General features: G+C 42.8%; 1 protein-coding gene across 1 annotated transcript in view; it reads right to left on the minus strand.

The window, feature by feature from the left end:
* Positions 1 to 2,838: 2,838 nt before the first annotated feature.
* LOC128693556 (uncharacterized) overlaps positions 2,839 to 25,817 on the minus strand; it is a 31,916-nt gene continuing 8,937 nt past the window's right edge. Inside the window, exons 5-7 of the mRNA XM_053783322.2 lie at positions 24,251 to 24,376; positions 14,547 to 14,772; positions 2,839 to 5,505 (exon numbers count right to left, since the gene is read on the minus strand). Of these exons, the coding sequence (XP_053639297.2) occupies positions 5,429 to 5,505; positions 14,547 to 14,772; positions 24,251 to 24,376 (429 nt within the window). The 3' untranslated portion in view covers positions 2,839 to 5,428. The remainder of the gene's footprint in view (positions 5,506 to 14,546; positions 14,773 to 24,250; positions 24,377 to 25,817) is intronic.

The raw sequence follows: 25,817 nt of genomic DNA on the forward strand, positions 1-25,817 counted from the left end.
GGATATCTTTCCAGGTTGTTTCATTTAGGACGTATTCCCACGGTATGTTTTTGTTATTGAAGTTGAATTTTGTGAAGGTACCCTCATAACTGATCACATTTTGTGGTCAGGAGCCCTGTGCATACATGTCTGTACCTCTGTTATATTGTGATCTGAGTGTATTGTCTTTGATATGGTTGTATTATGTATCAGATCGTCGTTGTTAGTGAAGATGAGGTCCAGTGTATTTTTTACTCTTGTAGGCTCTGTTATTTGCTTAATTTAAAGTGAATTTGGTGCAGAGATTTAATAGCTCGTGTGTGTGTGTGGGAATTTTCATCTGAGCTGCCCCCTGGGGTTATCTCTGATAAATATTATTTGCTACACTCCTCCATTTTAGGTATCTCAAGTTGAAATCTCCCAGTAGCAAGATGTTTGGGGCAGGAGTTGAGGGATTTTTTATACAATGGTCAATTTTCAAAAGCTGTTCCTGGAATTGCTGGAAAGTTGCATCTGGAGACTTGTATATAACCACAATGACAAGGTTTTGGTTTACAATCTTTACCACCAAAACTTCAACTACATCAATGAGCGACTCTGTGACGCACAGGTCAACTTCCCCTTGTTTATGTTGTCGCATCTGAATACGTTATAACCTGTGAATGAAGGGAAAACGTAAACAAGATTATGAATATACAACACTAAAAGTAAAACTTTTTAAGACGTAGAAACTGGAGAAATTCAGAGTACAAATTATAGAAGATGTAGATAATGGGAAGTGAACAGGTTTGATTCAAGGAAGGGGAGGAATGTCCCATTTCCATGGCTAAAAAGCCCTTCCCCGGCATCAAGGCTAATTAGCAGGGTACAGGAAGCAATCTTCACTTGACCTCCGCAGACATAATATTGTAAATGATACCATAAGAAATATTGACGTCAATATATAACTTAATCCTTCGACTAGTTTATGGGGTTTAAAACCTATCAACTACACGAGGGTCATTAACGCTGCATATGGAAATATAAACACAAATGCAGTATAATGTGATCCTTTATTGACTACGTTTCGCCCACACAGTGGGCTTTTTCAAGTCGAAAAAGCGAAACGTAGTCAATAAAGGATCACATTATACTGCATTTGTGTTTATATTTCCATTGTGTCGGTATTTTATACCATTTATTTCCAACGCTGCATGTCATGAGGCCTGGTCACGGACCGGGCCGCGGGGGCACTGACCCCTGAGACTCCCTCCAGGTACGTCACCTCCAGGTATGTCACCTGTTCACCACCGGTCAAGAATACTTCAATCCCTGAACAAACAAACTCTCACTGTATTTACAATGACAGACCAACACCTCCCGGGGTATATATTACGATGATCTAAACCTTTTACCCCGTACTCTTACAGTTATCATAGCTGTGTCTGTGACTCAGCTGGGTTTCCGGTCGTGAGGGTTACCCGCACCCACGCTGCTGCATGGCCTAATTCAGTGCCAGACTGTTTCAGTGCCAGACTGTTTCAGTGCCAGACAGTTAAGTGTCAAGACCTTTCAGCGCCATCAAAGTTTCCTATGGAAGCTAAGGATTGGTTTATCTAATGAAAATAATTAAGTAGAAAAGATATAGCTTGGATTATGTTATAATAATAATAATAATAATAATAATAATAATAATAATAATAATAATAATAATAATAATAATTTTATTTACTACAAATACATGTAAACAGACCATAGCTGACATCAGTAACATACTACTATATAGAAAGCTACTTGTTATGCTGAGCATTTCCCGCAAATTAGGTCAGTTTTGTCCCAGGATGCGACCCACACCAGTCCACTAACACCCAGGTAACCATTTTTACTGACGGGCAAACAGGGACAACCGGTGTAAGGAAACACGCCCAATGTTTCACCCTCTCTGGGAATCTAACCCAGACACTCGGAGTGTGAAGCAAGAGTGTTACCACCAGGCCACGGGCCGCCGTAGATTATTTAGTGAAGGACGTAAATGATCAGGAGGTGAATGAAACGAAACGGACCGGTGCTGAAATGGCCTGGAGCTGAAACGGCGGCGCTGAATTGTGCTCTACCCTCCAGCCGCGGGGGCGTTGACTCCCTAAACCTTCTCCAGGTAAACTCCAGGTAAACGCTAGTGGTGCGTCGTAGCGAAACCCACCCGGATGGAGCCCTGGGAGAGGTGGGGGACGTGTAGCAAGGTTCCTCCTAATACCTGCTACTCGTCTTATCTGGCAGTAAACAGATACCTGGGAGTTAGTTGACCGCCGTAGGTCACATCCTGGGTCATGGAACTAAAATTAATCCCAGCGGAAATAAGTAGCACTGCTTGACTTTCTTTGATTGTCCTGGGCTTGATAACTCTCCCGTCCTACTTATTCAAATCAAGTCTTATTCTTGTCTCGCATTTGTTCTTGTACATATTATTATTATAATCAAAGGGGAAGCGCTAAACCCGTAGGATTATACAGCGCCCGGGGGGGGATGTGGAAGGCATTCAGGCTTAATTCGGGGAACTGGAGCACAGTTCCAATTCCCTAAATCAAGAGCCCCTCACCAACATCAAGGAACCTTCCATGAGGGGTTCTTGTACATAGTAACAGAAAACTAAAATAAGAAAAGTTACACAGTAATGATGCCAGTTTAAAAACCTTGAAAAATTTCCACTTTTGTCCAAAATATATTTTCATCAGGTGAGAACAAGTGATAATGTTTGGCTGTTTTGGGTTATCTTGGGTTATTGTTAATGGGTGAAACTTAAGGTATAAGGAAAGTCTTAATTCAACTCTATTTCTTAAATTCTACAACAAGCAGAGATAAATACAACACATTTAATAAATTTGTCTTTAGCTTCAGTAATTTCGACATAGATTATCATAATGGATATACACAAGTGGCAGTTTATGATGACTTAACCTAGCATGTCTATCCGTACAATTCCTCAAAAAAAAAAAAAAATTAAATCATTCAGTGTCAGTTTGTTTCTCAAAATAATTATGGAATGTATGGATAAATTAAACATAGCTGAAAGTAATTTAAATATGATAATTCAACCAGTAAACATTACTGAACAACAATTTACATTTATTCTTCTACCAAGTTTTGTTTTTCAAGGTACAAGGGTCATAAATGTTGATTTTCAGTTGTGCATCACCACCCAAAAAATATTTTAATATATAAAGTATTATTAACAATATTATTACTATTATCATTGCATTCACGGACGGGGGGAGCGTTAAACCCACAGGGTCAAACAACTTCTGGAGAAATGGGAGTCAATAATGGACCTGTGTTCCAACTTCTTGAATCGAGCCTAAATGCCTTTCATTCTACCAGGATCTATATGACCCTTACGGGTTTAGACTCTTCCTCGTAAATGTCATAATAATCCCAAATAAACACCAAATGAAACAATAATTTCTGCTATTACATTACAATACATAATCTTTTCCCAGATACGACAGAAATACACACATACGAAACACGAATTCTTGACAACAACACAGCTTCTGTGACGTCCGCACTGTGGCTTCCTGGCTGCCATCTCATAACGGGAATAAGTAAGTTTATTCAGGTATACACAAATACAGTTACATAGAATTATCATACATAGCAGCATGTGTAGAGAACCTGAGATAACACAAAAAAGTCAGAGTGACTTATTTCCATTGGGGATGGAAGCTACCCAGAGGCCTTAACTATCTTTATAGCTGAACTGTATGGGATTTATCAGGGCTTATGTTAACACACTGACGGTTGGCAATAATATAATTTGTAGAGATACTAAATGTGCTATCCAGGGTCTTATATATCACTCCAAAACCTGCAAGGAATTTGTATAGCAACTGAATTGACAAGACGTCACCGAACTAACATATCTGGTCACTGTGCATCACGACTCGTGCAGTCAAAGCTCTGGTGGCTAACGCTTTCTCTTCACACGGCGAGGGCTTGGGTTCGATTCCCAGCCAGAGTAGAAACACTGGGCGTGTTTCTTTACACCTGTTGTCTATTTTCCCCATCAGTAAAGTGCGTACCTGGGTGTTAGTGGACTGGTGTGGGTCGCATCCTGGGACAAAACTGACCTAATTTGCGAGAAATGCTCAGCATAACAAGGGACTTTCTATATAGTAGTATGTCATTGATGTCAGCTATGGTCTGTATACCTTGTACATGTACTGGTAGTAAAATAAATATATTATCATTATTAATTCATGCTGGATGAAAATAAGACTTAAGTCTGTCACTTTCGAGTTCTTGCATAACTCTGGTGAATTAATGGCTCAGCTGACTGAATAAGTCTTAGTAACCATTGTAGGTTACCTTGTGGTTGATATAATTGGTGAAAATAGTACAAAGTCAGAACTTATAAAGTTGTTTTATCCATATTAATATGCTGGTTGAACTGGATCTTAATAGTTAATGAAGTTATATATATATAATGTACCAAGAGAAGTGTAGGTGTTAGACACCTCATTTGATGTACAATGTCCTAACATTATGTAAGTATATTCAACTAAACTTTGCTAGTAAAGATTTTAATTTTTATTTGTTTCGCAATCCCGAATTATTATTACAATTTATTGTTACAAAACCGTAAACTGGCCACCTGTTAAACGAGAATAAATTACCTTAACTACCATGCTTTGGAGAAGTTTAAGACGACGACTTTTGTAACATTAATACGGGGTTAAACAGACCAGTGGATAGCATTATAAACTGAAAACAAATAGCACTGTTATACACAGAATAATCTAGAGGTCCCTCGTTCTTGGAATGTTGCTACACAGCTATCACGACGTCACGACACATTATAGTCTCTTAATACCCAGGTGTATGTGGGAGGAGGAGCTCCTCCCCGTGCTGATTTATCTTAGATATCAATAATTAAACCATGTGGCGTGGATTTATGTTACTATGGGCAGTTTTGCCTAAATTCTGTACAAACTCATTCTACGATAGCAGAATATATTTCATATTAGTATCGAAGATCTCGCTTCTGTAACTAATCTATTATGGTATTTTGAGTACTGTAAATTTTATGACAACATGGAATTCTCTCCTATTGAACAGCCCATCGTATGACACCATTGTGTATTGTGCAGTTATTTGTGCGAGTGGACCTGAACAACGGCAACAACACAGAACCTATTTAGAGAGGACTGAGTACGGTGGGAATTATACTGGACAGGCATAGGATTAATAAATTATATGATACAATAGGTTTAACTGACAAGTATTGAGTGTTTTTTCTATCTTCCTGTCACAGTGTGGGTATGAGATGCAAACTTCTTCACTGGATGTTTATTCTTCCCTAAAGAGAGACTACCCAGCGTCTGCAGTGCTCTGCCTGACCCACAACACTACCCTCACAGAAATAGTTACCATCACAACCACCCACCGTCCATCCTCTGCAGCAGCAGTGAGTACGTCATGCCCACAGCACAGCGCACACAAGAGTGCTGACCAGAACTACCCATCCATAATGGAACTGGACACTCCCCGTCCCTGAAATTAAAATAAAACTGGCTGTAAGAGAGGTTAAACATATCAACGAGAGTTCTTATTGGATACATTTAAAAGTCTCTCCTGCCCACCCTCGCTCCTCAAGTTACTGTGATCACAAGCCACTTTAAACTTGGCAAGCAAACTTGGCAACAAGTTGAATGCATTCAAATCGGTAACGAAATGTAAACTTTGTCAGATGGACTATTGTCGTACCCTACGTCATTATGTACTGGAGTGCGATAAAATTAATGAACTAATAGACAACTCACTCAGAAATGTTCAAGAATGTCAAAGTATTTTATTCACAGAGGTATATTACAGACCATTCTGGAAAAATACCCTGACTTTGCTCACTGTAAATAAAGCATTACCACTGTGTGTGTGTATGTGTGTGTGTGTGTGTGTGTGTGTGTGTGTGTGTGTGTGTGTGTGTGTGTGTGTGTGTGTGTGTGTGTGTGTGTGTGTGTACGTTCGTGTGTGTGCTCGTGTATGTGCGCAATCGTATGTGTGTACGCTCATGTGTGTGTGTGTACGCTCATGTGTGTGTGTGTGTGCTCGTGTGTGTGTCCCTATGTGTAGTTCAGACACTTTAAGAAGTCATTCACTACACTGTACACTGTGTACGTCAGGCCCATATTGGAGTACGCAGCACCGGTATGGAACCCACACCTGGTCAAACACGTCAAGAAGTTAGAGAAAGTACAAAGGTTTACAACAAGACTAGTCCCGGAGCTGAGGGGTTTGCCGTACGAGGAGAGGTTAAGGGGACTCAACCTGACGACACTGGAGGACAGGAGGGATAGGGGGGACATGATAACGACATATAAAATACTGAGAGGAATTGACAAGGTAGATAATGATACAATGTTTCAGAGATGGGGTCACTACTGGAAGATGAAAACTCAGTTGAATGACAGGGATGTTAGGAAGTATTTCTTCAGTCACTGAGTTGTTAGGAAGGAATCGGAACAGTCTGCAGAGTGTAGTGGAGGCAGGCTCTGTACATAGCTTTAAAATGAGGTATGATAAAGCTCATGGGGCAGGGAGAGAGTGAACCTAGTAGCGACAAGAGGCGGGAACAGGAATTGTGAATCGACCCCTGCAACCACATATAGGCGAGTACACATACGCACACACGAGGTGTCAGAGTGGGCGCCTGTGACGAGCGGGGTTCCACAGGGGTCAGTCCTAGGATCGGTGCTGTTCCTGGTATATGTGAACGACATGACGGAAGGAATAGACTCAGAAGTGTCCCCATTTGCAGATGATGTGAAGTTGATGAGAATAATTCAATCGGAGGAGGACCAGGCAGAACTACATAAGGATCTGGACAGACTGCAGGCCTGGTCCATTATTATTATAATCAAGGGGGAAGCGCTAAACCCGGAAGATTATACAGCGCCTGGGGGGGGGGGGGATGTGGAAGGCATTCAGGCTTAATTCGGGGAACTGGAGCACAGATCCAATTCCCTAAATCAAGAGCCCCTCACCAACATCAAGGAACCTTCCTTGAGGGGAGGCCTGGTCCAGAAACTAGCTCCTGGGGTTCAACCCCACCAAGTGCTAAGCCATGAAGACTGGGGAAAGACAAAGAAGACCACAGATGGAGCACAGTCTAGGCGGCCAGAGATTACAAATCTCACTCTAGGAAAAGGATCTTGGGGTGAGTATAACACCAGGCACATCTCCTGAGGTGCACATCAACCAAATAACTGCTGCAGCATATTGGCGCCTAGCAAGCCTAAGAATAGCATTCTTAGTTTGGGACCCTGTACACCGTGTACGTCAGGCCTAGCCAAGCACATAAGGAAATTAGAGAAAGTGTAAAGGCTTGAAAGAAGATTAGTCCCGGAGCTATGAGGCATGTCTACAAGGAGAGGTTAAGGGAAATCGACCTGACGATACCGGAAGACAGAAAAGATAGGGGGGATATGATAACGACATATAAAGTACTGAGAGAAATCGACAAGGTGGGCAGAGACAGGATGTTCCAGAGATGGGACACAGAAACAAGGGGTCACAATGGGAAGTTGAAGACTCATATGAGTCACAGGGATGTTAGGAAGTATTTCTTCAGTCACAGAGTTGTCAGGAAGTGGAATAGTCTGGGGAGTGATGTAATGGAGGCAGGATCCACACATGGCTTTAAGAAGAGTTACCTAGCAGCGACAGTGAAGAAGCGGGGCCAGGAACTGTGAATCGACTCCGGCAATCACAATTAGGTGAGCACACACATACGCACACATAAACAGGCTGAGGCAAGTTACAGGGGCAGTGGCCAGAGAAGACACAGCATATGAAGCTGAGAGGCCGAACAGGAAGGAGATATGAATTATGCTAAGGTCATAACAGCCTGCCAAGAAGGGCCAAGGAGTGAAAGGGAAGAGTAGCTGGGTGCAGGTAGAGAGGGTGATAGGTCGAATGCAGAGGCACAACCATGCTACCAAGAGCCACTGGAAAAATCAAGGGAGAAAATGACCACATACAGACAGGAACCAGAGTCACAGAGGGAGAGGCAATGGGAGGAGGAAAGGGCAAAATCAGTGACTCAAGAAATCGTAATGACATGTTGACGGCAGTGAAGGGACTTGAGCTAGAGTTCGTCACGGCCACGCTAGCTGGAGATTCGTCTGTAAAAACTTGCATTTGTGGTCACAGAGGTGCCTGTGCTAACTTTCCTATGGTGTAGAAATATACCTAGTTGGATGAATCTTATTGTGGCTAGCTGGTCTAGTGGCTAACGCGACGGGCTGGAGTTTTGAGACTCTATGACCGCGGGTTCAATCCCGGCCGGGGGTATGGTTTATTTGCAATCGTGTCATTACGATTTCTTGAGTCATGTTGACGGCAGTGAAGGGACTTGAGCTAGAGTTCGTCACGGCCACGCTAGCTGGAGATTCGTCTGTAAAAACTTGCATTTGTGGTCACAGAGGTGCCTGTGCTAACTTTCCTATGGTGTAGAAATATACCTAGTTGGATGAATCTTATTGTGGCTAGCTGGTCTAGTGGCTAACGCGACGGGCTGGAGTTTTGAGACTATGACCGCGGGTTCAATCCCGGCCGGGGGTATGGCAAAATCAGTGTTTATCCATGGGCTTCAGGAGAGAGAGGAAAGGACACACACTGAAAGACGGCAGGCAGAAAGAAAGGAGATTGAGAAAATCATCACGAAAATAGGTGAAGACATGGACGAGACTGTAAATTTTCAGAGAATAGGGGGGTACTTGAAGGGGAGAAAACGACCGATCAAGCTGATTCTCAGGACAGAAACAGTGCAGAACAGGATCCTCCAAGAGAAACCACGGTTGAAATACCCGGAAGAGTACAAGAGGGTGTTCCTAGACAGAGACAGAACACAAACAGAACGACAGCAGTTGAGGGAGAGGACAAAAAAGTGAAAGGAGCTAGGAAAGGAGACAAGGATGGAACCAGCAGAGGTCAATCAGAGCAGAACAGAGCAGCAAGGGCAAGTGCACACACAACTATCCTCAGAACCCCACAACCTATCACACCATCCCAACACAAACTACAATCCATACCCACAGCTTCCACCCAACACCCAGCTATAGAATCTCACAGTATGCTACCAAGTCTCCCACCCTCACAGGCCCCCCAAACCACAGTGTTGGAAAGGAAATTGAAGGTATGGTACACAAATGCTGATGGAATAACAAATAAGTGGGAGGAGTGGCACAAAAGAGTAAAAGAGGCATCACCAGACATCATAGCTCTCACAGAAACCAAGCTTACAGGTATGATAACAGATGCCATCTTTCCAATGGGATACCAGATTCTGAGGAAAGACGGAGGGAACGGGGGGGGGGGGTGGAGGAGTGGCACTGATCAAAAAACGATGGAATTTTGATGAGCTGGAGAGAGGAGACAGCAGAGAAGCAAGTGATTACATAGTGGGAACGCTTCACTCTGGAGGTCCCAAGGTGGTAATTGCAGTGATGTATAACCCACCACAAAACAGCAGAAGGCCAAGGCAAGAGTATGACGAGAGCAATAGAGCGATGGTTGACACACTGGCTGCAGTGGCCAGAAGAGCTCATGCATGCAGGGCAAAGCTCCAGATCATGGGTGACTTTAACCACAAGGAGATTGATTGGGAGAACTTGGAGCCACATGGGGGCCAAGATACATGGAGGGCTAAGATGATGGAGGTGGTACTGGAAAACTTCATGTACCAACACATAAGGGACACTACAAGAGAGAGAGGAGAGGATGAACCAGCAAGACAGGACTTAGTATTCACCTTGAGTAGTGCAGATATTGAGGACATCACATATGAAAGACCCCTTGGGGCCAGCGATCATGTGGTTTAAGCTTCGAATACACAGTAGAGCTACAAGTGGAGGGAGAAGCAGGAAGGCCAGGACGAATGAAGCCAAACTACAAGAAAGGGGACTACACGGGAATGAGGAACTTCTTGCACGGGGTTTAGTGGGACAGAACTGGCAGGGAAGCCAGTTAATGAGGTGATGGAATATGTAGCAACAATGTGCAAGGAGGCTGAGGAGAGGTTTGTACCCAAGGGTAACAGGAATAATGAAAAAGCCAGGACGAGCCCATGGTTCACCCAAAGGTGCAGGGAGGCAAAAACCAAGTGTGCTAGGGAATGGAAGAAATATAGAAGGCAAAGGACCCAGGAGAATAAAGAGAGCAGTCGTAGAGCCAGAAACGAATATGCACAGATAAGAAGGGAGGCCCAACGACAATATGAAAACTATAGCAGCGAAAGCCAAATCTGACCCGAAACTGCTATACAGCCACAACAGGAGGAAAACAACAGTCAAGGACCAGGTAATCAGGCTAAGGAAGGAAGGAGGAGACAACAAGAAATGACCGTGAAGTATGTGAGGAACTCAACAAGAGATTCAAAGAAGTGTTCACAGAGGAGACAGAAGGGGCTCCAGAAAGACGGAGAGGTGGGGCACACCACCAAGCGCTGGACACAGTACACACAACCGAGGAAGAAGTGAAGAGGCTTCTGAGTGAGCTAGATACCTCAAAGGCAATGGGGCTGGATAACATCTCTCCATGGGTCCTGAGAGAGGGAGCAGAGGTGCTATGTGTACCCCTAACAACAATATTCAATACATCTATCGAAACAGGGAGATTGCCTGAGGCATGGAAGACAGCAAATCTAGTCCCAATCTTTAAAAAAGGAGATAGACATGAAGCACTAAACTACAGACTAGTGTCACTGACATGTATAGTATGCAAAGTCATGGAGAAGATTATCAGGAGAAGAGTGGTGGAACACCTAGAAAGGAATGATCTCATCAACAGCAGCCAACATGGTTTCAGGGATGGGAAATCCTGTGTCACAAACCTACTGGAGTTCTATGACATGGTGACAACAGTAAGACAAGAGAGAGGGATGGGTGGATTGCATTTTCGTGGACTGCAAGAAGGCGTTTTGACACAGTTCCACACAAGAGATTAGTGCAAAAACTGGAGGACCAAGCAGGGATAACAGGGAAGGCACTACATTGGATCACGGAATACTTGTCAGGAAGACAGCAGCAAGTCATGGTATGTGGCGAGGTGTCAGAATGGGCACCTGTGACCAGCGGGGTCCCACAGGGGTCAGTCCTAGGACCAGTGGTGTTTCTGGTATTTGTGAATGACATGACGGAAGGAATAGACTCCAAAGTGTCCCTGTTTGCAGATGATGTGAATGTGAAGGCTTACTCAGCCCTGTAACAACTTCAGACAGTATTACCAAGGCTGGCTCCTCCTCAGGAAAATTAATGAATAGAAAAAGAAATAATAATTCACAAAGATAAACACTTTATTATTTATTAATGCAAAGATAAAACATTGAAACATTAAGGTGTATCCTACTTGAAAGAAAAATGAAAAATGAAATGAAAAATTGCCATTTGACTGCAACGCTAATATGTACAAGTAAACTGGGGTGTCTGGTTGATGTTGACTATTACAAAAAAGTAATTTTTAAAAGACGATGGTATTAAGATTTACTCCTTTTGTAATAAAGAGTTCGGGATACATAAATACACACATTAATATAAATTAATCTTTAATATATAAAAATCAACTATCTTTGGTCTAGAGGTATTTGAACTATGATATAATAATAATATGTACATGTTACTATAATAAATTATAATCAGCATTTTACTAAAATATAATTAATAACCCTACACAGGGTACAACTCTTGACACTACTGTCACTATATATATATATCTCTATGCTAAAACAATAAATTATAAATAACATTTTTATAATAATAAATTACAATCAACTGCCTCTCACGACACGAAGTCAGTCACACGACACTGTTCAGTGTACACTACAACCAGGCCATCTTCAGTGTCCCACGACACCCTTTTCATCTCAGTGTTCCACTACGGTCCTGTGCATATCTCAGTGTTCCACTCCATCGTACGTCCCTCAGTGTCACACTACGGTCCTGGCCCAGTTCAGTGTAACACTCCAACCTTTTCTTCATGTAATGTCCCACTAAACAGCATCTGACGACTCCGGCCCACAGTTGATCAACGTAGACGGTGAGTCCACAGACATCACCGGTAGTCCAGTAAATCCTCTCCAAAGGCGGTTGACACACCGCTAGCCGAACACCATGCTGCAAGCTCACTGAATGCGGCCGTCAAGTAACTGAGGCCAACAGACTCAGTGAGCTGCGGTGAGCGGTTCTTCTAACGCCAGTAGATAGGTACGATTCGGTGGTCAGGTACCTACTGCTTAGGTGTGTACCGTGAGGCACTCAGGCTCTTACTGCTCTAAGGCCGGCTCAGCAGTCCCCACATTGGGTTTGATGACGTACCCAGTGGTACTGCCGGCCGGCAGGTTAACTATTTAACCGCTAGTTTGGCAGGGGGCCGCAACATTGACACTGTCTTGCAGAAATTGTAGCCGTTAATGATGGGGGGGGGGGGCCACAGGTGTTGAGTGACAACCCAACGACTAGTTCTTCACAGAGTCTATAGCCTTGAATAGTCAGTCCAGATGACAGGAACGCAGGTTCTTTACCTCTACGAAGATGAGGGGTAGTGTCCAGTGTCCTGTACAATTAATCAGGTAGGTAGATCATAAAGTGACGTCCCAAGACCGGTTTCAGTCCGTCTCCTTCAACACTTCTCGTTGGCTGGCAGGTGACCCGATCTGTCATTCCAGGCTGGAAAAAGAGACAGGTTACCCACTGCTTAAGAAATCACTGTCCATGATAAGTGTAAGATACTTAAAAAAGGTGGTGATTATCTAAAAGTCTCATGTGGAGCTTAAAACTGAAAAGACTAAGTTTATTATTGGTCAAAAGTGAAGCGTTCAACCAATATCCCCCCTCAAGGAAGGTTCCTTGATGTTGGTGAGGGGCTCTTGATTTAGGGAATTGGATCTGTGCTCCAGTTTCCCGAATTAAGCCTGAATGCCTTCCACATCCCCCCCCCCAGGCGCTGTATAATCCTCCGGGTTTAGCGCTTCCCCCTTGATTATAATAATAATAATAATCAACCAATATCCACTAGAATAGGAGCAGAGGCTTTTACTTACAGTTGTGCTGGGAGCTGTGAGTCGAGTGATTACTGTTTGGCCGGAGCCCCACACGTCACCTTTCGGGGTGGGGAGAAAGGGGGCGGGATAGCGTGAGCGAGACTGACACTACCTTAACAAGCAGCCGGCAATCAAACTATCGTGACCATATACTCGCTCGCTACTCCTATCTGTTGAACTTTTCCCTCACAGTGAAGTTGATGAGAATTCATTCGATCGAAGACCAGGCAGAACTACAAAGGGATCTGGACAGGCTGCAGACCTGGTCCAGCAATTGGCTCCTGGAGTTCAACCCCACCAAGTGCAAAGTCGTGAAGATTGGGGAAGGGCAAAGAAGACCGCAGACGGAGTACAGTCTAAGGGGCCAGAGACTACAAACCTCACTCAAGGAAAAAGATCTTAGGGTGAGTATAACACCAGGCACATCTCCTGAAGCGCACATCAACCAAATAACTGCTGCAGCATATGGGCGCATAGCAAACCTCAGAACAGCATTCCGACATCTTAAGGAATCGTTCAGGACCCTGTACACCGTGTACGTTAGGCCCATATTGGAGTATGCGGCACCAGTTTGGAACCCACACCTAGCCAAGCACGTAAAGAAACTAGAAAAAGTGCAAAGGTTTGCAACAAGACTAGTCCCAGAGCTAAGAGGTATGTCCTATGAGGAGAGGTTAAGGGAAATCAACCTGACGACACTGGAGGACAGGAGAGATGGAGGGACATGATAACAACATACAAAATACTGAGAGGAATTGACAAAGTAGACAAAGACAGGATGTTCCAGAGATTGGACACAGCAACAAGGGGACACAGTTGGAAGTTGAAGACACAGATGAATCACAGGGATGTTAGGAAGTATTTCTTCAGCCACAGAGTAGTCAGCAAGTGGAATAGTTTGGGAAGCGATGTAGTGGATGCAGGATCCATACATAGTTTTAAGCTGAGGTATGATAAAGCTCAAGGTTCAGGGAGAGTGACCTAGTAGCGACCAGTGAAGAGGCGGGGCCAGGAGCTTGGACTCGACCCCTGCAACCTCAACTAGGTGAGTGCAACTAGGTGAGTGCAACTAGGTGAGTACACACACACACACACACACACACACACACACACACACACACACACACACACACACACACACACACACACACAGGGGAGACATGATAACGACATATAAAATACTGCGTGGAATAGACAAGGTGGACAAAGACAGGATGTTCCAGGGAGGGGACACAGAAACAAGAGGCCACAATTGGAAGTTGAAGACACAAATGAGTCAGAGAGATAGTAGGAAGTATTTCTTCAGTCATAGAGTTGTAAGGCAGTGGAATAGCCTAGAAAATGACGTAGTGGAGGCAGGAACCATACACAGTTTTAAGACGAGGTTTGATAAAGCTCATGGAGCGGGGAGAGAGAGGGCCCAGTAGCAACCGGTGAAGAGGCGGGGCCAGGAGCTAGGACTCGACCCCTGCAAACACAAATAGGTGAGTACACACACCTACAACATGTGACAGATCCTCTCCAGCTGGTTGCTGTATTGCCGCTTCGTCCTTTTCAAAGTTAATTTCCGTTGGGCGTTGTTGCTGGGGTCGTCGTTGACGTGGTATTGGCGTAGTGGCATGGAGGTCGTGATGCTTTCGTGGGCGTGTGTGCTTATGTGGGCGTGCACGATGGGTGGTTATGGTTGTGGAGGTCCACAACCTTTGTCCAACTTGCGCTCCGCACTGTCAACACACCATGTAAACAAATGAGAAACTGCATTGTATCTTCCAGTTATTATTATTATTATTATTATTATTATTATTATTATTATTATTATTATTATTATTATTATTATTAAATAATTTTTATTAAATTATTAAATTATTATTGTAACTATTTATTATTATTATTATTATTATTATTATTATTATTATTATTATTATTATTATTAATATTATTATTATTATTATTATTAAATAATTTTTATTAAATTATTATTGTAACTATTTATTATTATTATTATTATTATTATTATTATTATTATTATTATTATTATTATTATTATTATTAAATATTTTTTATTAAATTATTATTGTAACTATTTATTATTATTATTATTATTATTATTATTATTATTATTATCATTATGTACACCTGAACATGGACCTTTAAGTTGCCATAATTTTTAATTTATTTCCCCCCCCTCCAACTTTTCGTGTTTGTGAGAGACAAGTGTAATAGTTCTGTATCTTTATTTTCGAAATAAAAATACCTAACTGTTGTATGTGTCTCACCTAACAATCTGTCAATATTTCTTACCATTTAATGGTCTATCTTAACTGGAAATTTATTCTTATTAGTTTCATTTTTTGTTAAAACTTGACTTTCTTAAGACACAAAGTCAAATATTCTGTCTTAAAGGATCGTGGAAATTTTTAAATAAATTAGAAGTGAAGATAAAAATTCAGAAATTTTGAGTAATGTTTATATATCGTTTTTTTCATGAGTTTTATTGAAAGGTTAAAATAATGTGCCTGAGTAGGCGGGGTATCAAATACAATTGTCTAATTTAACAATATGTCGGTTCTGTGAACCATTCATCTACGAACCTGTCAGACACTGCAACATCTTGGGATCTTAATACTTGGGAATTCTTGGCTTGCCTAACCCTTGGGCACAACCTTGGGCACGACCTTGGGCACGACCTTGGGCACGACCTACTTCCACATTAAACAAATGTGACACCACCTACGACTGCTGCATATCTCCTGCCATACGGTTTTTAAGCTGCTTCTCCGCTCATATGCCGTATTCTATTCAAGATTGATGGACTGACCACATCAACTCAAGGCTGAGGGACTGATTACCTCATTCTCCTCCTGTTCTTCAAGTTTCTCCTCTGTATGGACTGATGAAGCCACTGTGTGGCGAAACGTTTCCACAATAAAGATACCCAAGAGTTGCACATGTGTCTAATTTATCAATGTGTCGGTTCTGTGAACCATTCATCTAAAATTGTCTCAGTTTACATTACTGTAACTTTCTTCAAGGTTCTCCTTTACAGCTTCAGAATGCCTCGCCCGATCGGCTTCAAATTTTAAACTCTGGTAAACTATCACTGAAGAGGAAATGGAATGGTGATACCGACAAGATGTGGAAAAAGACACTTATGTACAGTTCAGGACATTTATTAAAGGAAACGTTTCGCCACGAGTGGCTTGTTCAGTCCTAATACAGAGAAAACTAAGAAAACACACATATATATAGTGGTGGGAGTCAGGTGAGGTGAAGCGTGGGTAGAAGTGGTAATAGTAGTAGTAGTAGTAATGGAACTAAGGAGGTGAGGTTAGAGAGGGACCTGCTGGCATCAAGTAACACCAGTTCCCAGGATGTTAGGTAAGACACATATGCAACAGTTAGACAACTTTATTCCGAAACGTTTCGCCTACACAGTAGGCTTCTTCAGTCGAATACAGAAAGTAGGCAGGAACAGTAGAGATGTGAAGACGATGTAATCAGTCCATCACCCTTAAAGTTGTAGAATTTTGAGGTTGTCAGTCCCTCGGCCTGGAGAAGTTCAGTTCCATAGTCAGGAACTATCTGAAGATCAAGCGACAGTGCGGAGACTTAAATACTGTCGGAGGGAGAGGTGCAGGGTAGTAGTAGTAATAGTAGTAGTGAGAGGCAACTGAGAGGTCATGTCCCTCTCAGATCCAACCCTTCTCACTTGAAAAGCTTGTTCAAGGTGTTTTCTGTACCAAGATGCCACGTGTTGCAGTGTCTGACAAGATGAACATCAAAATGGTATACAATACCGACAGGTTGTTAGGTAAGACACATATGCAACAGTTAGACAACTTTATTCCGAAACGTTTCGCCTACACAGTAGGCTTCTTCAGTCGAATACAGAAAGTAGGCAGGAACAGTAGAGATGTGAAGACGATGTAATCAGTCCATCACCCTCTCAGTTGCCTCTCACTACTACTATTACTACTACTAGTACCCTGCACCTCTCCCTCCGACAGTATTTAAGTCTCCGCACTGTCGCTTGATCTTCAGATAGTTCCTGACTATGGAACTGAACTTCTCCAGGCCGAGGGACTGACAACCTCAAAATTCTACAACTTTAAGGGTGATGGACTGATTACATCGTCTTCACATCTCTACTGTTCCTGCCTACTTTCTGTATTCGACTGAAGAAGCCTACTGTGTAGGCGAAACGTTTCGGAATAAAGTTGTCTAACTGTTGCATATGTGTCTTACCTAACAACCTGTCGGTATTGTATACCATTTTGATGTTCATCTTGTCAGACACTGCAACACGTGGCATCTTGGTACAGAAAACACCTTGAACAAGCTTTTCAAGTGAGAAGGGTTGGATCTGAGAGGGACATGACCTCTCAGTTGCCTCTCACTACTACTATTACTACTACTACCCTGCACCTCTCCCTCCGACAGTATTTAAGTCTCCGCACTGTCGCTTGATCTTCAGATAGTTCCTGACTATGGAACTGAACTTCTCCAGGCCGAGGGACTGACAACCTCAAAATTCTACAACTTTAAGGGTGATGGACTGATTACATCGTCTTCACATCTCTACTGTTCCTGCCTACTTTCTGTATTCGACTGAAGAAGCCTACTGTGTAGGCGAAACGTTTCGGAATAAAGTTGTCTAACTGTTGCATATGTGTCTTACCTAACAACCTGTCGGTATTGTATACCATTTTGATGTTCAGTTCCCAGGATGGGTAATATCCTCTTGCTTAGTAATTTTGAAATACTGTAACTTCCGGATTTTTGCTTTATAGTGTTACTGACAGAAATTAGTGCAGCTTCAATGCATTTTCTCCGTCTTAAGTCGTTTTCTTTAATAACTAGTTTAGCTTCATTGAATTTCATGAGGTGTCCAACATCGTCTCTATGTTGAACACATGCGTTTTTGCGGTCATCATTTCTGCAAGCATTTTTGTGTTCTGCTATTCTAATGTCCAGAGTTCTGGCTGTTTCCCCTACATATACTTTGTCACACCCCCCACATGGTATAGTGTAGATTCCTGCACTTGTGCCTGAATCATGCTTGGGTTTTTGTATCAGGTTCCTAATAGTAGTTGAAGAGCTGGTAGATATTTTAGCCAGTTTTCTGTCAAACATTTTTGAAACATTAGTGGCAACGTTGCTGACCGGTAAAACGATGTAACTTGGAGGCTTTTCTTCAATTTGATAGGTGTTGGTCTTGCTGAGGATACGTGTTGTACGTTTCCTGCAGTCACGTATGAAGTGTAGGGGAAAGTGTAGTGAACTAAAAGATTTGGTGATGTATGTACATTCTTCTTCGAGGAACTGCGGACTGGAAATTCTGTAGGCTCTCAGAAAGAAGCCAATAACTACCCCTCTTTTAGTTCTTGTGTCATGGTGAGAGAAGAAATGTAGAAGATCATTCTTGTAGGTAGGCTTCCGGTAGACTTTAAAAGAAAGTTTGCTTTCCCCTGTGCGTAAGAGAACGTCGAGAAAAGGTAACTGGTTGTCCTTCTCCTCCTCTAGAGTAAATTTAATAGTAGGTTCCAGATTGTTGATGGTGTTGAGGATGCCCTGTACGTCAAGATTTTTGGGTACAATGACCAAAATATCATCTACGTACCGCATCCAAGTAACTGAACGAGGGATGTTATTGAGGATCCTTCTTGATTCCAGGTCCTCCATATATAAATTGGCAAGAACTGCACTAAGGGGGGATCCCATGGCGAGTTAGACACAGTGATCAAAAACCATTTCTTCGGTGACTCTGAGTTTAACAAAGGTTTCATACAAGGACTTATTGCAGCTGCAGTTTAGACTGAACCAGATAGTCGACCAGTCATTCCTCGTCGCTACATCCAGGCACTCAAACACTTAGCTTCCAATAATGATATTCTCATCACCACAGCGGACAAAGGAGGAGGAGTGGTCATCCTCAACAGTACAGACTACGTTAGTAAGATGCAAGATTTATTGAACGACGCCAACACATACGTTTCCATCCCCGAACATGCATGGAGGAAAGAAACAGATTCTTTTCTCAGTAAGACCCGCAGTATACTCAGGAAATCAGAAGAAGGTAAAAAGCTCTTGCGCCTCATCCCTACCAACCCCAAGTCAGCTAGACTTTATGGTTTACCAAAGACCCACAAACCAAATGTGCCTATGAGACCCATTACATCTGGTATCGGCAGCGCCCCTCACAGTCTAGCAGGAGTTTTGGCGAAATATTTGTCAAAGCTCCTGGGTACAATCAGTCAGGCTCATCTAAAGCATTCGGGTGACCTCCTTAACCGTATCAGGGATCTCGACATGAGTGATAAGAAGCTTGCAAGTTTTGACGTGACTGCCTTATTCACCAATGTCCCAGTTGATCAAGCCATTGATCTTCTTCGCAGGGTGATTAAAGATGATACAGAGTTACCTGTACCCCGCCAAGATTTTGTGAGCCTTGTCGAACTTTGTGTTCGTTATAACTGTTTTAGGTTCGAGGACAAGAAGTACAAACAACTCTTCGGACTAGCCATGGGATCCCCCCTTAGTGCAGTTCTTGCCAATTTATATATGGAGGACCTGGAATCAAGAAGGATCCTCAATAACATCCCTCGTTCAGTTACTTGGATGCGGTACGTAGATGATATTTTGGTCATTGTACCCAAAAATCTTGACGTACAGGGCATCCTCAACACCATCAACAATCTGGAACCTACTATTAAATTTACTCTAGAGGAGGAGAAGGACAACCAGTTACCTTTTCTTGACGTTCTCTTACGCACAGGGGAAAGCAAACTTTCTTTTAAAGTCTACCGGAAGCCTACCTACAAGAATGATCTTCTACATTTCTTCTCTCACCATGACACAAGAACTAAAAGAGGGGTAGTTATTGGCTTCTTTCTGAGAGCCTACAGAATTTCCAGTCCGCAGTTCCTCGAAGAAGAATGTACATACATCACCAAATCTTTTAGTTCACTACACTTTCCCCTACACTTCATACGTGACTGCAGGAAACGTGCAACACGTATCCTCAGCAAGACCAACACCTATCAAATTGAAGAAAAGCCTCCAAGTTACATCGTTTTACCGGTCAGCAACGTTGCCACTAATGTTTCAAAAATGTTTGACAGAAAACTGGCTAAAATATCTACCAGCTCTTCAACTACTATTAGGAACCTGATACAAAAACCCAAGCATGATTCTGGCACAAGTGCAGGAATCTACACTATACCATGTGGGGGGTGTGACAAAGTATATGTAGGGGAAACAGCCAGAACTATGGACATTAGAATAGCAGAACACAAAAATGCTTGCAGAAATGATGACCGCAAAAACGCATGTGTTCAACATAGAGACGATGTTGGACACCTCATGAAATTCAATGAAGCTAAACTAGTTATTAAAGAAAACGACTTAAGACGGAGAAAATGCATTGAAGCTGCACTAATTTCTGTCAGTAACACTATAAAGCAAAAATCCGGTAGTTACAGTATTTCAAAATTACTAAGCAAGAGGATATTACCCATCCTGGGAACTGGTGTTACTTGATGCCAGCAGGTCCCTCTCTAACCTCACCTCCTTAGTTCCATTACTACTACTACTACTATTACCACTTCTACCCACGCTTCACCTCACCTGACTCCCACCACTATATATATGTGTGTTTTCTTAGTTTTCTCTGTATTAGGACTGAAGAAGCCACTCGTGGCGAAACGTTTCCTTTAATAAATGTCCTGAACTGTACATAAGTGTCTTTTTCCATATCACTGAAGACCTGTGGAGCAGCTGACCAACACAGGTGACCTCTGTTACTATAATAAATGACTCTCAGCGGCATCAATCTTGAACGACTGATTCATTTGATGAAATGGATTTAACGTTGTTGGGGCTTAGGCTGTGTAGTCACAAATTTTGTTGTAGTCTGTGCCTTGTATGACCTGCCTAGTACGGGCCAAACAAGTATGGACCTGCCTAGTACTGGTCAGCCTGGTATGACCTGCCTAGTACGAGTCAGCCTAGTATGACCTGCCTAGTACTGGTCAGCCTAGTATGACCTGCCTAGTACTGGTCAGTCTAGTATGACCTACCTATTACGGGCCAGCCTATTATGACCTGCCTATTACGGGTCAGCCTAGTATGGACCTGCCTAGTACTGGTCAGCCTAGTATGACCTGCCTAGTACTGGTCAGCCTAGTATGACCTGCCTAGTACGGGTCAGTCTAGTATGACCTGCCTAGTACGGGTCAGCCTAGTATAACCTGCCTAGTACGGGCCAGCCTAGTATGACCTGCCTAGTACGGGCCAGCCTAATATGGACCTGCCTAGTACGGACCAGCTTAGTATGGACCTGCCTAGTATAGACCAGCCTAGTATGGACCTACCTAGTACGGGCCAGCCTAGTATGACCTGCCTAGTACGGGCCAGCCTAGTATGGACCTGCCTAGTACGGGCCAGCCTAGTATGACCTGCCTAGTACGGGTCAGCCTAGTATGGATTTGCCTAGTATGGGCCAACCTAGTGTGGGCCAGCCAAGTATGGATGTGTCTAGTACGGGCCAGCCTAGTACGGGCCAGCCTAGTACGGGCCAGCCTAGTACGGGTCAGTAGGCCTGCTGCAGTGTTCTACAATTCATATATTCGTGTATTAAATATAAAATGAATCTTTTGTTAAGCCTTAAAATCATAATTGGTGATGTGTTGGTCAGCTGAAGCTTCGTCTTAACATATCCTCGGGAATGTGTTCATGTGTCAGTGACTCACGAAATCGTAATAACACGAATGCAAACAAACCATGAAACGGGCGGGGATAGAACCCGCGATCAGAGAGTCTCAAAACTAACGCGACGGTCTGGAGTTTAGAGACTCTCTGATCGCGGGTTCTAACCCCGCATGTGGTATGGTTTAATGCGAGTTTTTTTTTTTCACTTAAATTAGTTACCAGGAGTTTACCTGGAGAGAGTTCCGGGGGTCAACGCCCCCGCGGCCCGGTCTGTGAAAAGGCCTCATGGTGGAACAGGGTCTGATCAACCAGGCTGTTACTGCTGGCTGCACGCAATCCAACGTACAAGCCACAGCCCGGCTGGTCAGGTACCGACTTTAGGTGCTTGTCCAGTGCCAGCTTGAAGACTGCCAGGGGTCTGTTGGTAATCCCCCTTATGTATGCTGGGAGGCAGTTGAACAGTCTCGGGCCCCTGACACTTATTGTATGGTCTCTTAACGTGCTAGTGACACCCCTGCTTTTCATTGGGGGGATGTTGCCTCGTCTGCCAAGTCTTTTGCTTTCGTAGTGAGTGATTTTCGTGTACAAGTTCGGTACTAGTCCCTCTAGGATTTTCCAGGTGTATATAATCATGTATCTCTCCCGCCTGCGTTCCAGGGAATACAGGTTTAGGAACCTCAAGCGCTCCCAGTAATTGAGGTGTTTTATCTCCGTTATGCGCGCCGTGAAGGTTCTCTGTACATTTTCTAGGTCAGCAATTTCACCTGCCTTGAAAGGTGCTGTTAGTGTGCAGCAATATTCCAGCCAAGATAGAACAAGTGACCTGAAGAGTGTCATCATGGGCTTGGCCTCCCTAGTTTTGAAGGTTCTCATTATCCATCCTGTCATTTTTCTAGCAGATGCGATTGATACAATGTTATGGTCCTTGAAGGTGAGATCCTCCGACATGATCACTCCCAGGTCTTTGACGTTGGTGTTCCGCTCTATTATGTGGCCAGAATTTGTTCGGAATAATCTGAAATATGACCTGGTGTTTCACTTTATTGGTTTGTCTTAGGTTACATTTACATAATGTATTTTTCATATGCACATGTGTGCACACGACATACATGCACATGTGTATACATAGCGAAAATGCACATGTACACATAAAATGTATGCACATGTGTTACGTACCCTAGGTTGAAACAATACGTAGTGAATGTGACCTAACCTAGGTAGGTTAGGGCATTGTCTTTGCTCCAGATTCTCCTCCACCACGATGCTGTGAACACTAACTCCAAGGCCGAGGGACTGATTACCTCATCTTTTGTATATAGTTCTACTGTCTTCCTATTATGTCCTAGAATCTGTATTGATAAAGCCACTGGATGGCGAAACGTCTACTACAATAAAGATATCCAGATGTTGCACATGTGTCTTAACTTTCACATTGGCTTAAGCCGGTTACTAGACTTGGACCTGCCTCGCATGGGCCAGTAGACCTGCTGCAGTATTCCTTCTTTCTTATGTTCTTAACTGCCTCGCCCTTCATCGTCAAATGCCAGCTGTGAACTGCTTCATACTTAATATGCTGGTGTATTTTAGGATATTGGTCTCTGACATAACAAGAGAATGCCTCTGCAGACTTCTTTCTAAGCTGACTTTTCTTAGCGTAAAACTCGTTAGTTTTGTGCTGTGTATGTCCCAATTTGCCATTTTTATTAAATAAATTTTGCAATAATGCTCAAAGGAAAACTAGTGAATATTTCTCTCGATTTGCTTCAAGTAACGCTGAAATTTAACTACATTAGAATCTTCAACCAAACTCTGTTGTATTACATTCGCGTGCAGGGGAATATTTTTTTTTTTAGCCAACACACATATAAATGTAAATAACTTTTTTTTACCTTATTTCTAGTATATATCATTTATAGTATAATAATATCTCCTACATTGTATAATAATAAGGTATTAAAATGATCCCAATGAAAATATGTTGCTATGTATGATACTCTGTGTATCTGTATTTGTTTATCTGTATTTGTGGCTAGCTGGTCCAGTGGCTAACGCGACGGTCTGGAGTTTTGAGACTCTGATCGCGGGTTCTATCCCCGCCCGTGGTATGGTTTGTATTTATGTATACTTGAATAAACTTACAGATACAGAATAAACAGAATAAACTTACGGATACAGAGGGCTGGGGTTAGGCAACTCGGGGACTCTTTTCTCGGATTGAACAGCGACCAATAGACATCTAATTATTATGATATAAGAACATAAGAACGAAGGAACACTGCAGAAGGCCTACTGGCCCATGCGAGGCAGGTCCAAGTCTCCTACCGGCTTAAGTGAGTTGTAATGAACCACTAGAACACAAATACAATGCCACAATAAATGGCTTTATTTCCTCAACACTGATCACTAGTGAACAAGGTGAGGAGTGCGGGTGTTTAGGCTGAGGCTCGAATGACTTTATTTAGGGCAAAATTTGAAGGATTTTATTTCACGTACAGTTAAGTTGATGACGTCGTTGATGAAGTGGTGACGCTTGAGGCGAAGTGTGAGCTTTGAAGTGGTAGTAAAGGTGAGGTCGACCTCAGGGTTTACCTCGACCACCTCCTGCCGACCCTCCTCAACCTGATTCTCGGGAAAGAGATGAAAAAAAGGAGAATTAGAGAGAGAATCTTTGGGTTTGGAAGACAGGAGTCAGAAAAAGAAACGATTGGGAACATGTGTTTACAGATTTTGCAGCAGTTTGGGTGGATGTATATCGCTGTACCACTTACACAACGAGTAAGAAACTTGCCTATATTAATATTTTTTAACCAAAAAATATCGCGCATTTAAGTGGAAAAAATGAAATTTCCAAAAAAATCTTGGAAAAAAATAAAAACCTTAAAATATTGGGAAGTATCGTTTTCTTCATTTAAAAACAGTTAAAACAGTGAAAAACAGTCAAAAAACAGTTAAAAAACAGTTAAAAACCGTTAAAACAGCACGTAGTTTACATCCCAGTAATAGTTGAGTATCACAACTTGTATATGTCTGTAAACAGCTACGAACCTTACAACGTACTCAGATTATCCATAAATGTCAGTGGTAATTATCATACATTGTATATCATCACATTAATGGAATTTATGGAAGAATATTTTCCCCTTTCCACAAATCTTTACACTGTCTTCCCCGAAATTTCTACAAGGCTCTGGACAGTCACCTGAAGTCAGTACCTGATCAGCCGGGCTGTAGTTCGTACGTCGGTTAAAGTGCGGCCAACAGTAAAAGCCTGGTTGATCAGGCCCTGATCCACCATGAGGCTTGGTCACAGACCGGGCCGAGGGGGCGTTGACCCCCGAAACCCTCTCCAGGTATACTCTAGGTATACCATCCTGTCTCACATGAACTCTGCCACCACCTCCACTCTTCTTACCATACATATGTTCCGAGTACCACAAAACCGTGAATAATTTATTATTCACCGAATAAAAAACACTAACTGACTGCCATTATGTCCAGACTGTTGCTGGGACTGAACTTGGGAGATGGACTAGAGTAGTATATTTGAGAACTGTCTTTAACGGGAGAGGGAGAGCCAAGGCTTCAACCAGCTGCTGGGAATAAAGAACATCATCCTAACGTTCCGGAGTGTGAAACACCATCATCGGTGGCCCGGTGGCCTGGTGGCTAAAGCTCCCACTTCACACACGGAGGGCCCGGGTTCGATTCCCGGCGGGTAGAAACATTTCGACACGTTTCCTTACACCTGTTGTCCTGTTCACCTAGCAGCAAATAGGTACCTGGGTGTTAGTCGACTGGTGTGGGTCGCATCCTGGGGGACAAGATTAAGGACCCCAATGGAAATAAGTTAGACAGTCCTCGATGACGCACTGACTTTCTTGGGTTATCCTGGGTGGCTAACCCCCTGGGGTTAAAAATCCAAACGAAATCTTATCTCTTAATCTTATCTTATCAGTGCTAAAACAATGAAGAACAATTACCCGGCGGAATAGCTGATTTATATAAACAACTAAAATATTTTGTATTAGTCATAATAAATACAAATGATGACTAAGGTAGA

The sequence above is a fragment of the Cherax quadricarinatus genome, chromosome 6, assembly GCF_038502225.1.
Source record: "Cherax quadricarinatus isolate ZL_2023a chromosome 6, ASM3850222v1, whole genome shotgun sequence".
NCBI lineage: Eukaryota > Metazoa > Arthropoda > Malacostraca > Decapoda > Parastacidae > Cherax > Cherax quadricarinatus.